The sequence below is a fragment of the Galleria mellonella genome, unplaced genomic scaffold (genome assembly GCF_026898425.1).
Source record: "Galleria mellonella isolate WM207_F2 unplaced genomic scaffold, CSIRO_AGI_GalMel_v1 utg57, whole genome shotgun sequence".
In the NCBI taxonomy this organism is placed as follows: Eukaryota; Metazoa; Arthropoda; class Insecta; order Lepidoptera; family Pyralidae; genus Galleria; species Galleria mellonella.
In genome coordinates this window covers 10896126-10912263 of record NW_026442119.1, presented here as the reverse complement: position 1 = coordinate 10912263, position 16138 = coordinate 10896126, and the positions used below count along the sequence as shown (strand labels likewise).

General features: G+C 30.0%; 1 protein-coding gene across 1 annotated transcript in view; it reads right to left on the bottom strand.

Annotated features, from left to right (window-relative positions):
* LOC113509840 (calsenilin) overlaps positions 1 to 16138 on the bottom strand; it is a 162130-nt gene that overhangs the window by 140731 nt on the left and 5261 nt on the right. Inside the window, exons 2-4 of the mRNA XM_052899418.1 lie at positions 11515 to 11710; positions 4744 to 4872; positions 2938 to 3126 (exon numbers count right to left, since the gene is read on the bottom strand). Coding sequence (XP_052755378.1) covers positions 2938 to 3126; positions 4744 to 4872; positions 11515 to 11710 — 514 coding nt within the window. The remainder of the gene's footprint in view (positions 1 to 2937; positions 3127 to 4743; positions 4873 to 11514; positions 11711 to 16138) is intronic.

Genomic DNA, 16138 nt, shown 5'->3' with positions numbered 1-16138 from the left:
CAGAGGGAGACTTTGTACAAAAGTCGATTGCTTGGGTACCTCTGTCCCATTCGTGTTTCAACCGTGAAGCAGTTGTGTTTGCATGACTGTGTTTCGGTTTGAAGGATGGGATATGGCAGTGAATTTATAGGGTAGAGAGGAATAACACCTAAGTGCTCAGGAATGGAAACGTATGGGGGATATCATGGGCGAAACAGTATACTCTGTTATGTCCATGGTACTGCTTATATATATAGGCGACGGTTACCACTTTCCATCAGGTGGGCCGTTAGCTTGTTTGCCATTTTAAGTTGTATAAAAAAACACACACAATAGAATTTTAATTGATAATTCGGCTATGTATATATAGCTTTAGTTTGTGTCTGTGAATATATGTATATAATAAAGTAGATTTAGAAGAATCAGAATTGTCAACATTAAACAATATTTAGAGTTACATTTGCCTCGCCTTAACAAATAAGGACTCACCGGAGCGTAAACTGGGAAATTCATTTGCTACCTCCAAATTAAACATTTGGCGTTGTAGCCGTATTTAGAGAATGGTTAGAATTGTCTTCACAAACACCAGAACAAAATTTGTTTATTTTCGTTGTCGTTTTTAAAATTTATTGTTAATCGATGTTACAACTTCTGTCATTCTTTGAAATCTAACTTATAAGAATAACAGAAATCGAGTGTGTTTATGATTTATTGTATCTTTAAGTATTGTTATTGATGTTTTTGTATATTTTTTGTCCATGTAGTGTTTATCTATAATTGCTAGTGTAATAATTAATATTTATACGGCAATATCATTATATTGTAATATTGATAAAAAGGTTATTACTTTACTACAATACCATTGTGTTGTTGGCAAATAATAATGTTAATAGCAAAGTTTGAGAGACAATCGAAGTTATCTTCAAGCATCATCTCGCGTACGATTGCACGTTGGTAATATCGGGACATGTTAAGTCTTTTATATAACTGTGGCTGTGGTGGAGAAATACCTAAATTGGATGTGGGTAACATACATTTTGTATGAGTCCCTTTGGTGACGCAAAAAATCGGTTTAAAAAAATGGAAGTGTAATATTATAAAAAAACTGCGATGCGCGAAGCTCTTTTGATTGGAAGCCGTGGGCGGTGGCCCAAGTCGCCCACGCCTTACGCTGTTTCTATATATCAGCAGAGATAACATAATACTAATCAGTCAAGTGTATTCTGTGATGTCTATGGTGCTATTCTTGTCTATAGTCGATAGTTACCACTTTTCATAAGGTAGGTTATTAGTTTGTTTGCCATTCTAAGCATCATAAAAAATATAATGCTATAAAAGTTCTCAAGACATTTTATTTGTTTTCTTCTTTTCTTTTTATTTATTAAGCTAGATAAGATTAGATTTTTTGTCACATTTTTAACCATCCGGTCTTCTGCATTTCCTGACAGGCGAAGAAAAGACGTCTATTAGTATAGAGTTGCCAGATACGATTTTTTATTTTTACCCAAATGTCAAAATGTTTTATGTCCAAATCGATAGGGTTTCCTTTACGTTTACCTAAATTCTATTTCCACTGCGTTTTGTCATTAATCTCAAAACGAAAGACGAAAAAAGACACAATCACAAACTTTTTCAGTTCGTTTTACCACAAAGCGAACAACGAAAATAAAAGCCCCATCTTTTACCGTACCCTCTCCTTATTTTATCCCATTATCTGTTTTGCTATCTTTATTGTTCACACATTTTATTGTATTCATACATTTTACTATCACTAAAATTATCCGAATTTCTCCAAGCCTATTTTACTTTTCTCAACAATTTCGCAATCATAAATTTTTTTTTATCTTGGTTATTTTTTCTCAAAACTGTGAAAAAATATCAAACCTGGCAAAGCTGATTTATATATTTTACATTTTAACTATTAGCTAGTGTTTTATAGATTGAGATAATTGTAGTTTCTTTACTCAGGATAGACTATATGAGAATTATTTGCAAACTTACCAATGGATAGCTATTGCATATCAAGTGTGTGTATTATTGACTCCATTTTTCCTCCATATGAATCTTTCTTATAGATAATTTACGAAAATGTAATTAGGTACGATAAACATTTTCCATACTTATTTTTTTTTAATAATTTAATATTCTAATATTTCCCTACTAATTGTGTGAGAGTTACGTGTTCTGATACCAAGGGCTCTTCTTATAATAATAATATATGACTTTATCGCCTATCACGTCGATGTAATGACAAAAAATAACTTTATAGATTCTCGTTCTTCGTTGGCCACCATTTTATGAATATATTTTAATTTACTTTATATTATAATTAGTAAAAAAATAAAAATTGCGTTTTTTAAGTAATATAATGTATAGGCAATTTTTTTTTACATTTTCCTCATTTTCTATGGATTAATGTACCATAATAGTTAACGTTAAAAGTTATAATAGTTTTTTATTTTATATTTTTCTACTTTGGATATGTTTTTTTTCATATTTTTTTTTTGTTATTTTACATTATTATTTAGATATGTATTATATTTATTTATTGCTGCTGCTCTTCTCATCTAACAGCGCACAACTTTTACTACTATAACGTACTAGCACAATATCAATAAGAACTTATTGATTAAATATGCAAATAAATAATTTATTTTAAAATATTTATGTAAAATCAATTCTTTGACATTAACTGTCTCCATTAAATCGTTGAATTATAAGCAAAGTTCTTACCAAAGCCGATAAAGTAGCTAAGTAACCCATTATAGGCTAATTATTATGCTAACTTATTTGGAGTTGGTAAATTTGTTTTATGAGATTGTAAAGTGGATTTTAGGAATCCACGTTGTAAAAATATTACAATTTAATAAATGTTAATAAAAGTTAATGATACTACAATGAGCATACAAATGTATATAATACATGCAGTAAAATATGATGGTGTGTTCAAAGTATTACCTAGAGCAAACTTGACGCCGGTCCACGCGGTGCGCACATAGTGGAAGAGTCGGCGATAGAGCGGACGGTGGCGGCGGCGGCGCACGGGCGCCTCCGCGTCGGGCGCGGGCGAGGGCGCGGGCTCTGCCGCCCCACCCGCACCCCCGCGACCCTCCACCGACGACGCCGTGGCGTTGCGCACCCAGCTTTACTCGAAACGCTCGCTTTCCGTTAATGAAACCGCACCTTTATCACACACACGTTCACACACATGCATTGTTCACACATCAGAGTCTTGATGCACCGCGATTATTATTTATCTTTGTCTATTTTCTCATCGTGAGAGAGCTTCGCTACGTAATTAGTAAATTATTCCACGAAAGCTCGACGTCTATCTTTGATATAATTGGAAATTACGAACACTAATGCAATTCAAGCAATCCAGGTTTGTGACGGGGGGTTGTTGAAATGTATATTTGGCTTGTTTAATAATTCAAACGGCATTCGATACGGTTTATAAGCAGCGGTCAGAATATTAAGCGTTTACTGAATTATTTTACACTTTTCACTTTTTTAATTTAAAGTATCCGATGAAGGTTCGACTTTTATGAAAACTTAAAACGAGGCGACCACAGGAAACGATTTTAAAAGCAGTTATGTTCTTACTTCTTGTCAACTTTTTCAATAAAGTGCCCAGCAAGCGTTAGAAAGGCGGAAGCCGGGAATCTGTGAACAAATAAACAATTTGTTAGTCTTGTTAGTGGTCAGTGAAATTAGTTTCTTGCAAAACGTGTTAGTTAATGACAGTCGGTTTAATAATTGAGTATAACAAGTATCATATTATGAAAAGTTAATAAGCAAACCATAGTAAAACCACAACACGAGTAAAATACAGTAAAAGTGCCCACTAGTAATTACAGGAATTGTTTGTTATTCATCATATTATTCATGAAATTATAATGGAAAATGGCCTTTAATATTATTGGTTCAGTGAAAATGTAAAATGAAGTAACGCAAAATTGTAGGCGATTTCTACCCATTTTGTATTTTTATTTACCTATTTTACACACTTTATTATATTATATTTGATATTTGTTATTGTACTTATAAAGTTATAGTAAACGACGATGTTACATTTTAAATTATGAAGAAATGGAATACAACAAAGTCCGAATTAATCATAGGCATACAACAAATTATCATAACAAAAGTTGTCGACAATACTATATCTGAAGTTTCACTCCAAGGTCTCAGTTCAAATCAACGAAAGATTGAGACGTAAACTTTCTGATGTGAATTTAACGTGTTTAATTTGAATGTAGTCAGTCGCGAACAGTGTATCCAGGTGGTATGTTTCTTGTTGGAAGTCCGGTGTGGTAAGATTAATTTAACGAAAAATAATTTTTAACAGGAAAACTTCTTTAGGCACGTTAAACAGTTCTTTGGAAGGGTATAAAACATCTATATGTATATACCTACATAAATGTTTATATATTTTCATGTAAAACAGTGTAATAAATAAAAAAAAATTTTACTGTATTAATACGTTGATAAACATAATTTTTAATAAGAAAAACCTCCTAAAATATTTCATAGCAACCCAAAAATAATGTTTACTTTTTTTGATAAGTTATGATGTAATGGTTACCTCGCTTGCGGTATCACTATTAGTCGGCGAGGCACCAGTGAGAGATGATGGGTGAGGATGAAAGTTGGTCAATGAGCCCATTGTAACAAATACACGACGACCTGATAGGGTACATTGTTAGCAATGGAGCTCTTAAATCCTACGTATTCAACTAATCTTCTTAACTCTCTGCGACTTACTGGTTTTTTTGTTAATAGTTGCATCAACAGCCAGTGCTTCAGTATTGGGGTCTTCTGATAACCACGACAGATACAATTCTGTTGTAACATCGCGTAAAAAGTCTTTGACTTTACCTGTCACTTCTGTTACTATGAATAAATAGTCGTGAACTTTATAAAATGGCGAATATGCTAAATTACGAGTATAAGTCTTAATTCTATAGGTTTGAATAATTTGAGATCACTTAATAACCAAAATAAAAATAAATACATGGATATTCTTACAATGAATACTTAGTTACAAATATAATGGATAATTACAATGTAAGATGAAATTGATAATTAAAATAATTGATGATTAAAATCTATTTTTTAATTAATTTGTTTTATTAACGAGCATAATTACTCCTTACTACATTTGTAATTAGAGTAAATTAAATTATAATCAATTATGGAATATTCGTTCTAAAGTAAGATTATCGTCTAGATTATTGGAACCTTGGTTAATTAATATTCAGTTAGGTTCTAGACTTACTTAAAATTTAGGCACTATGTAAATTGATGGTTGTAAGATTATTAATAATTCAGAAGCATAAGCAAATGAATGTAAACAGAATTTATTAGTATAATTTTTATTTATATCTTAATAGAATATGAATAATTAAAATGAAGAAAATTAATTTATTGAAAGATTTAGTAACATTGGTTTTTATTTTTAAAACTTATGTTTATTTTTTAACGATGTCTATATGCTTGGACATGTTCGACTTTCGGATGAAGTCGAAACAATTATCGGAACTGACAAACACAGTGAGTTTGTAAAACTCCCGTTGTGCAGGTATTCGTATACTTAGTATATTAAATATTATAGATAATAACAATAAAAAATAAACGTACAAATATTGGTGTCATTCAGTTTTACTACAAAAAGATTTAAAATACTCTGTATCTAAACAAGATTTAACAAAACAAAATTTTAGTGGTTAAATTATATTATTTATTATATCGTAACAATAATAATATAAAATTACAAATTTATATTTTATTTTGTAATTTTATCTGCTAAAATCTAATGTAATAAAATATACATAAATAATATTCTTTTATTTAGATATATTAGACAGGTTTTTGTAGTAAGATGTCTAAATATGTATCGAATACTTGTCAATTGCGAGCTTACTTTTTTTTGTGGTAAGACGGTTTATTTTTTTAATACTATTACCACTATCCCGTTATTTGAAATGACATGGCAATACTACTCATGAATAAAGACGTGGCACTCGCTGTTTGCGCTGGATTTGCATTAGAATTGGATTCCGCGGCGTGCCTCATGTAAATTTGCCGCTTGTGTGTACGAAAAATCTGTCACGTGATATATGTACCTACGTGTTTCAAAGCAATTGTTTTGCCACAGTGATAGTAGCGATATGAACATTGTCATATTTTGCACGTCTCATCATATTTATTGTATAATAATACTAGTATTACCTGTGGCTTTGTCCGTCTTAATATATTGATTGATCGGTTAAAAAATAGTCTATTTTCTTCTTCATCTCATATACTATGTCGCTGTGAATTTTGTGATAATTGGTTGAGTTATTAAAGTTCCAAGAGTTAACAAGCAAACTTACTTTCACATTTACAATACTAATTAATAAGGGTCATTGCCTATTACTCTGCAATGACCTTTGATATGTGATATAGTAATATTTTATGTATGTATTTGAATGAATGAATGAGTATACTTTATTTGCATTATACAATATAGGAAATAAGCAAGGCAATTTACAAACACAACGATACAATTGTATAAGTACAGTAATGCGGTCTTATTGCTGAGAGCAATCTTTATTATTATATGTATATATTCTTTTATTTAATATATTATGTGTATGTTTATATTAGTCTAATCATATGTTTATATTATATGGATATATCAAGTATTGCTTTATTTTTCTTCTTTTCATTTACCCAGTGGTTCATTGGTAGAGAACACCGTCCGGTGTTAAATTCGCCAAATGTTCATAGAATTATACTATGCAAAGTATAAATAAATAAATAAAGTAAAAGAGTACAGACTTTTTTTATTTTGTTAAAAGATATTGACATAGCCTATATAAAAACTTCAAAAAAAGTCAAAATATATAACGTTTTTCAATAATTTTCATGGAGCGTCTGCTATTTTAAAAAATATGCTTGATATGAGCGTAATTATGCATTCTTAATTTAAAAATGTCCATAACAGGCGTGGCTTAAAATGTTGATATAATTTTTTCGCTTTGTGTAAATGTTTTTATAATTTTGATCTTAGTTTCAAAAGTTGCAATTGATTAAAAACGCAAACTTATTGAGCTTATTATAATTGTATCAAATTTCTCTACCTAAAGGTTAAACTGTTAACACGTATACAATAACTTTTTTATTGTTTATTTTTATTTATTATTTACGTCTTATATGATGAATATTATTGTTTATTATATTTTTATTGTTTATTTTTATTTATTATTTACGTCTTATATTATAGTAATATTTTGCACGTATTCCTAATTTTTTTATAACGATTTTTAGTTTTTATATTTAGTATATATCAAAGAAGATATTATTGACTTTTAAACGACCTATAATCCATTAAAATCAGTTATGCTGTAAAAGTTGTTGCCATACTAATTTGGATATTTTGAGGAAGTGATATGAAGCACCCCTTATTTTAGCACACAGCGTGTATAATCTGGAATAAAGTTTTGCATAAGAACATTTCTTTATTAGTTTTTCGATTATCACTTTAAGAAAAGTATTATTTCAATGCATGAAGTTATAGATATTGCAAAGACTAGGTCAAAACATAACAAGGAAATACAGGGCTGCATCGTAAGCGTATATATATGTTTAACTTTGATAACTTGGTCAGTTTCTTAGCTAGGATATTAAAAATATATCAAAATGTGCAAAATAACTTCACCTACCATTTCTCCTTTTAATGACTTTTAGTTTATTGCATATATTTAAAATAATTTATCAAAAACGGATTTATTTGTATTTTTATTTTTAAACTCCTGAATCCGATCCTTTTACCCTTCATTTAGAGGATATTTTTTTACAAAGTAATTTTAACTCGATAAACAACCATGCCAAGTTTCAGGCTTGCAACAATTTATTCTATTTTTACCTTATAACGATATTAATTTAATTGGAGTGTAATTTTGTTATTAAGCAAAATAAATTTCATTGTTCCATATTTGAATTCGCGTCATGTTTTCCTTCATAATACAATTTATGAAGGTGACATCACATAGAAAAGGTCCTTCGTCAACAGTTGGAATTTGAGGTTTTGTATCCTCAGCGGTCGACCGCTCATTGTATGTATTTGATCACGTCTCGTTTTAGGAAATTAGTCTCATTCGATGTTATTATTATGTATAAATCTTAACCTCTATGGTGCAACGGTTTAATATACCACTTTACTTGTCAGCGGTTGCGTGTTCAATTACCGTAAAAACAAACATGAGTATTCATTAATATGTCTTTATTGGTCTGGGTGTTTTCTATATATAATATGTATGTATTTAAAATATTGATTGATACCTACAACAAATGAGGTTAATTTAATTTCATCCAGTAATTGCTGGAAGCTCTAAACCTAAAATAATATATTGTTTCCATTAGAAATCCGCTGTCTGGCCTCAATAAATGTCTCATTTAAAATGTTCACGTTCCAGTTTTGTATATAGATCGACACAGTTTTGTTCTTTTACATTGTTGTGAATTATGCAATCAATATGTACCAAAAATATCTAGTATTAAATTAGCAATAATTCAAGAAAATTGGCATAGATTTCTTTAAAAATGAATTTCATATTTCTGAAGGTATCAAATTGTAATAATTATTAGATATTGCCTTTAAATTTATATCTGATCAGATGAAAACGTGCTGTGTTCGAATTAAGTACGGTAGTGGTGAAATGGTTACTAATACATTGTCTATATATTGTTTTTTACTCAAAACTATCTGTTTTCATTAATTTTATTATAATCATTCGGATTCGCTGTTTGAGAGCTGAACGGTTAACACTGGGTTCTGACCAGCGATCTAATAATTTACTCGAAGATACGTTGTTTAGAAGAGACACACGTGTCGCAAAACATGCGTGAATAAAATGGTAGTGTGAGATCATCATCAGAGTCAGAGAGATTGATTGTTAATATGGAAAGGCGTGGAACTTCTGTTAGTAATAGTGGTAATCAATCTTTGTGTGTTGACAGTCACACACGTGTTCATGGTAACGGAATTAAAAAAAAAATTGTACCAGCCGTTAATTGTCCACTGCTGAAAGTAGGTTTTCCTCATAAAGGGAGTTTTGCCAGTAGTTGCTAAGTTTAGCAGGTGGAGACTCTGCTGCTCATTTCTCAACTATTAAGTTCCCTTAGTCGCCTCTTACGACATCCACGGGAAAGGAGGGATGGCGCATTCTATGTCGGGACCACACGGCAAGGTTGTTATTACTTATTAGTAGTTTATTAGGTAGTAGTAGTTGTAGGAGTAGGTATATATATAATACTACACATATTATATAATATACCTACTCAATTTTGTTACCACAATATATTAAATTACATTTCATTATATCTTCAACGAACATGCAATATCTGTAACATGTTTCCTTATAACGAACCCTCCTTATATACCAAATTAATTGCTGATAAAATTCGGCCATGATTGCGGAAATTAATGAGGGGTGATGCAGCAAATTCCGGTATTATGAAAAACGACGTCAGGAGGGATAAGCGTAGTAATTTGATGAAAGGCAAAGTATTTAGGAACGTATTTCTTAATTTAATTCACATGTTTCTTAAATTTAGCTATGATATGTTACTTTTTTTGGATATTTACTAACCGACGTGATTTATAATTCGATAATGAAGACTGGTAAATTTAAATAAATTTAAAATATTACTATTACTAAAAAAAATATGTATACAATTAACAATTATAGAAAAGTATATAAATATACACAATAAAATTATGCAAATATTGAATAGTTATAAAGGTATATTAGTATATATATATATATATATATATAGAGTAAAATTCTAAAAGTTCTCCCGTAATACTACCATAATTTTTCCACAACCAATAATTTTAATTCTGTGTGCACTGTTCTTATAATTTTAATAATTGTATATTTTAAGAATTCTTATGTTTGTTACTCATATGTTTTTTTTATTGTTTTGTTGGTGTCAGTTTATGTAATCGATGACTTAAGAAAATGTTGTGTACATCTGTAATTGGTGTAAATGCAAGATGAAAGCCCTGTATATTAATTAAAATTAATGTTTGTATTTACAATGTTGATGTACCTTTTAAAACAATATATATATTCTCCATTTATTGTCTTCAATTTACAAATAGTGTGGGTTTTGTAAAATACAACAAATTAAATTCTGTTAAATAAGAATTAATTTTAAAATGATGAATTATATATTATGGCTTGTATAAGCGTAGCTAGTAAATTTTTTTAATGACTTCGTAAGTTTATTAAGCCATAGAACCATATTCTACAGCAGTTTATGAAGTCTATGAATTGAATAATAGGATGTGTCTAATTTAGAACTTTACGTTTGTAATTTATTCAAATTTATTTCGAAAAATAACAATTTTCCGTAACAATACTAGGCATAATAAAAAAGGACAGACAATAGAATGACGGGGGGTGTGTTCTTGAAAAGGATTTCTTCCAGCGACCTTTTAAAAATTATTAGAGAGATGAAAGACATAAAAAACACACGATGTGCTTCTAATTTTTTTATATTGTATATTTATATTTGATAAAATAAAACGTTTAATAATGTGATATTTAATGTTTGAAACCATGTTTAATAATTGTAGTAAGTCATTTGAAATAACATAAATATAATATTCGAAATTTACTGAAATTTGGGGACCCAGTCTTTATCAATATTAAAAACTCGATAACAAATATACGTCTAATATACATTTTAGTTTTTCTGAATATTTGACTTAAAGACTCCATGTTTCTATTAATCACGTTTCTGACGATGAAATATATAAGAGACGAAGAACATGTCATAGCATAAATATAACACTTAATATTGCTGCCATCTTACGAATAATTTATAACGAGACGATGTCTGTACATAGAGGAAATATAAAAAAAAATCGATTAGAAGGGTAAGATCCTTCTAAAAGCAATAAAAAACAAAATAATAATTTTAGAATTTTTGTTCATCTGTCGATCTATCTGTATGTTTTTTTTCGATATTACACAAAAACTACTACACCAAATTGGATTTTCGTTTTTAAGAGTTTTATTCTTGAGTATCTAATTAAAAATCTGGTGTATGTTTTATCTTCATGAACTATAGGGAAGCTACAAAAATGGTTAGTTATCGCATACCGATTACAGTATGACTAAACAAAGAACGCCTTATTCAGATTTGGATTTTTGAAAAAAAAAAATATATACAGAGATGAAGCTGTAATCCTTAAAATAAACTTATTATAGAAAATATGACCAATAAAAAGTCTATAAAAAGAAATTTACTAACATCGCTTAATATAAATCACGGCGTGAAAAACTTATTTTACTCAGAGAGCTTGTCACAGTTTTCTTTCTAAAGGGACAATGGGCCGTTGAGGTCGCCGCACAAACTTAAACAATTTAACACACGCTATGTTCCTAACAACAAACCAACTTTATTTCCGCTGAATAAGGTAGTTTTTAGAGGCGTTTATAAAGTTGTAGGTCTATAAATTAGACCATACGTCACTGTCACCAGAGGCGCTAGAAGAACGGACGGATGCTCCGCAATAACCTGTGAAATGAACATTTGATGACCAGGAGTTGAAAAATATAGTGAAGCCGCACTGATGTACTATGGCACTACAATGTAAATTGGGTATATACGTAGCACAGTGGAAACTTCCAACCATAATAGTGTGAAGCCAAAGAATTGTGTCATTGGATATTATCTAAATTGCACATACATGTATTATTATACCGATTATATTAAAATAGGAAAATTAACGCCAAGTTCGATAAAGGGTAGATGGAAAAAACTATACTGCGTTATTAAAAAATAAAACTATTTTAAAGCCAAAAAATCGATTAACTATATCAAAGTTTGAAATTTCGAGACTCTTCGCATTATTTTATAATTCTTTAATGAATCCCATTTCTAAAATATATCATATTTATAAAGGCTTCTTTATGTATTTATTGTAAGTTTGATTTTATCTTTGTAGTAACAAACAAGCTCATTCGAGCCGCAATCGATTAGTAGTCTATAGAAGGTCATAATATTTCATATATAAAATATCACAAAGAACAACAAATATCTGTTTTTATTAAATAGTTTACGGTTATGTGTAAAACAAATTTTAATGTTAAAAGTTTCGTAAGTACGCAATATATTTTAGGCTGGCGCTCGTGTCACAGCTGCTCATGACTAAGGGTCCTGAATAGTACCGGAACTAGTTGAGCTTTCACGACTAATATACACATAAGTTAAACTGGTACTTAGTACATTGAAATAAAATATGATAAATCGCAGTTCGAAGTAATATTTTATTTTAACTACAAACTTATAGTAATATTTCAAATTACAGTTAATACAGACACGTAGATATTTCACCGAGCACGTAGTAACAATGCCTTTGTGAGCTCAAGTCTGAATTAACTTGTAAAACTTAAACAGTAGCGCGCTACATCGCATACACGTGGTGTAGGTGACTGTTTTAAAGAAGATTACCTTTTACTCGCAACTTCTCCACGTGCGTGTAACCTGTGGATTTCAGGAGTAGAAAAATCAATGAAAGAATTTATTTGTATTAAATCAAGATTAAATATACACCGGATTTTTGGCTATCTTGTATAATTCTGAATTGGTTTTGGTAATTCATTTTGCAATCGCCAGGATTTGCTTTCTTATTAATATTGTGAAAAGTGAAGCGAAGCCGTTTGTTTGTAAAACTAAATCTAATGTGTCTAAGAAATAACTAGTTTTTAATCGAACAATAAAATTATTTACAGAAAAACATATTTAAATATTTTTATAAATTGTAATAGCCCTACAAACTCAGCTTAGTTTGGGACCAGAGGGCACAATTATACGTCCAAGGCTATAAAAAATATCTAAAGTATATATTGTTATAATATTTTTTTCATCAAGAAAATACGACAATAAACTTTAATTCCCTTGACAGTAAATGAATTCAGTATAAGGATCCATTTCATTTGAAAGTTAAGAGTATATTAAGAGACAAATTTAATTTGTACTCGTAAAATGTTTTATGTTTAACTTCACCTTCCTATATGACATACGGACGATATAAGAGTATAGTAACTATTATTTCGGTTATATTAAGAGGAACTTTCTTCTTTTAGTTTGTTTAATTAGTTTTAGTTACGTTAGAGGTCTTCGTGTATGAAGATATTAGAAACTCGAGATACCAGAACGTGACACTCTCCCTGCGAGTAGTAGTCTGTTTAATTATATAGATAAAAAAAAAATAGGCGACTAAAAGACTAGTTTTAAAATTTGATTTCACAAATTTAGTTTTTTTTTTAAGTTTTTAATTTTTTAAAACATCATTATCATTATCATATTAGTTGTTAATTGCCCACTGTTGAACATAGGTCTTCTCCAAAAAGGAGGGTGGCAATCGCACATATACTAATGGTAGCGGAATTAAACAAAATAATTCTAATTAACTAACCGATGATATGGACTTCCGCAAAATGACATCTAGTTCAGTAAAATTGTCAATCAGTTAAAATATATGAATCTCGTCGTATTAATTCATTTCGTATTAGGGGGCTTCAAATTTGAATATTTCATTACATTAAATGATTACAGCAAGAAGAAACTCAATTGCGAATCTCCACTATTTTGAATTTCGTACAAAATGAAGGCGCGATGGAATCCTAAAAATGTAAATGCATATCTTTATGTTATCCGAGTACGTAGCTAACAACCCTAGAGGGTTAGCTCGCTTTTATTCTCAACTTTTCATGGTAATCGTGATCGGTTTAGGTCGTCGTATACATAGATGAGATAACGGAACTTTACAGGGATTGACGTTGTAATTCTGTACCGAATTCTACCTTTCAACAATAGGGATTATTGCCTTTAGTATTTAAATTAACTTGTTATAGTTTTAATTGGAATTTTATATTTAGAACTTGGGATGTGTTTATTCTTGTTTTAAGAGTGTTTATACCGAAATGAGGGCAGCGTCAACTTTGTTAATTTTGAAAATTAAGTTATCACTAAAAATGGATTTTAATAGTCAAAAATATTTCGAAACTTCGAAAGTAAATTATGGACACAAAATTTTTAGTATTAGATTACGTGTAATGTTATATGGTTAAGCTTTAGTTTTCCATTAGAGCATTTTTAAACATTCATGAAAATAGCATATTCCTTTTTAAAAGGCCGGCAGAACACCTGCAATGCTTTTGGTGCTGTGGATGGTCATGGGCGGCGGTAGTCACTTAACATCAGGTGAGCTGCACGCTCGTTTGCCCCCAGTGTTGTAAAAAAAAAAAAACAATCGGAATAATCATTTGGTAATATTGAAATACATATTAATATTGTTTTGGAAAATTAACGAATAGTTCTAACTTCTGATGTAGGAATACATAGTATAAATGTTATTAAGATATTAGCAATGGATCATTATATAACAAAAATCTGGCACTAAAATTTTTTCTCAAAAAATATTTCTAAAAAATTTTAATAATAATAATAAATAATAAAAAAATTATTAAAATAAGAGCCTCTAATACGGTATAAATTTAATTCCTTATACTGTTAGTGTAAGGAATTAAATTTATACCGTAACAGTGTAAGGAGCAGGTTGTATTAGTGGAGGTTCAGTTTAGATAATAATACTTAGCCTACCTTATTTCCATCAGATCAACTTTTATTTAATTGTAACTAACATTCACCTGGTATGTTTATATTATAAACATTATCGTACATAATCGACATTTATTCTAATTTCAAAATACAGGCCTACATCATTATGTAGAGTGAAATATGACACCATAAAGTACGAGAGTACGCACAGATAATGTATATTTTTATCCTTCAACAGTAAAAAAGATAAGCACAAGAAAAATGTGAAACAATAAATCTCAGGCCATAGAGAATTGTAAATAGTATCTCTAACTTGAGTTCTACGGATATATTCAGGATATTAGATTATGTTGCCAAGATATTATTTTGCTTACAAAGGAGATAAGAACACGAAGAAATATATAAATGTCCCGCTTCCTACTAATGTTATAAACTAACTGTGTCTTGTAGTTTTGTTTACATGCATTAATATAAAGAGTATTCTATATTTTAATTCAGGATATGCCCATCTTTATACGTATTTCATTCAAATTAATCCATTAATTTGTGATTAAAATATATGCAAATATCTGAAAATATTTACAAATTTTCACTTTCCACTATCTGTTAGCCTGTTGATGGAAAGTGTCATGAACAGCATCATGGCATCATAGAATTCATTGTGACGGCCTTAGGACCTGTAATGTGTTGATGAAAACACATAACGGTTTCCCGAAGTCTACAAAATCATGTCTATGTTTTTTAAATTACTTTATTTCATCTTTAAGAGGACTATTATAGAATAATGAGTTTTAAGTTTAGGTTTCACGCTTTGAGTTGCGCAAGGATAAATACCGTCTTTAAGATAAGAAATCTATCTACACATTCAGGAAATAAAAAGATATTCCAAACTCTTATTTATCGGGGAGAGAGGATTGCTAATAATGCGAACAACTAGTCTCATTGCTAGCAATTTACCCTGTCAGGACGACCTCCACGTGGTTTCCCCTGAAAATCATCGTGCTGAATTCTTGGCGTATTCTTTACGGTGGGCTAAGTGACCTGCCTTTTCATCTTACCTATCATCCTTCACTGGTGTCCCACCAGCGTATACCATTAGCGCAAATAGGGTTACTATTCCATTGAAAAAAATACTTATTTATTTAGAATCAAAACTCCAAAAACTGTTGCTATGCGCAACCAAATATGAAAAGCATCTTAATAAAAGGTTCTTAGTTTCTTCGTTTTACTGGTACTGGTGTAGGTAAATTATTGAATAATGTTAAGACAATATTATATGTATGTCTATAGACAAAAGCTGAAGCCTGTTTTAATTGGGTTTTTGTTGATTAAAAAAGCAGTCTAAGGTGGTTGGTAAGTTAATTGCCATCTGGTACAGAGTGCGTACCGGTCGGACATAATAAAACCCTCGTTACAATAAAATTTATTGCCTTAACGACCCTCTTCAAAACGTTATACGTTAAAAATATAATACATATAGCTGTATATCTAAATTAAAACGGATGAAGTGATTATTTTATCGGGCACCTTAAAAATA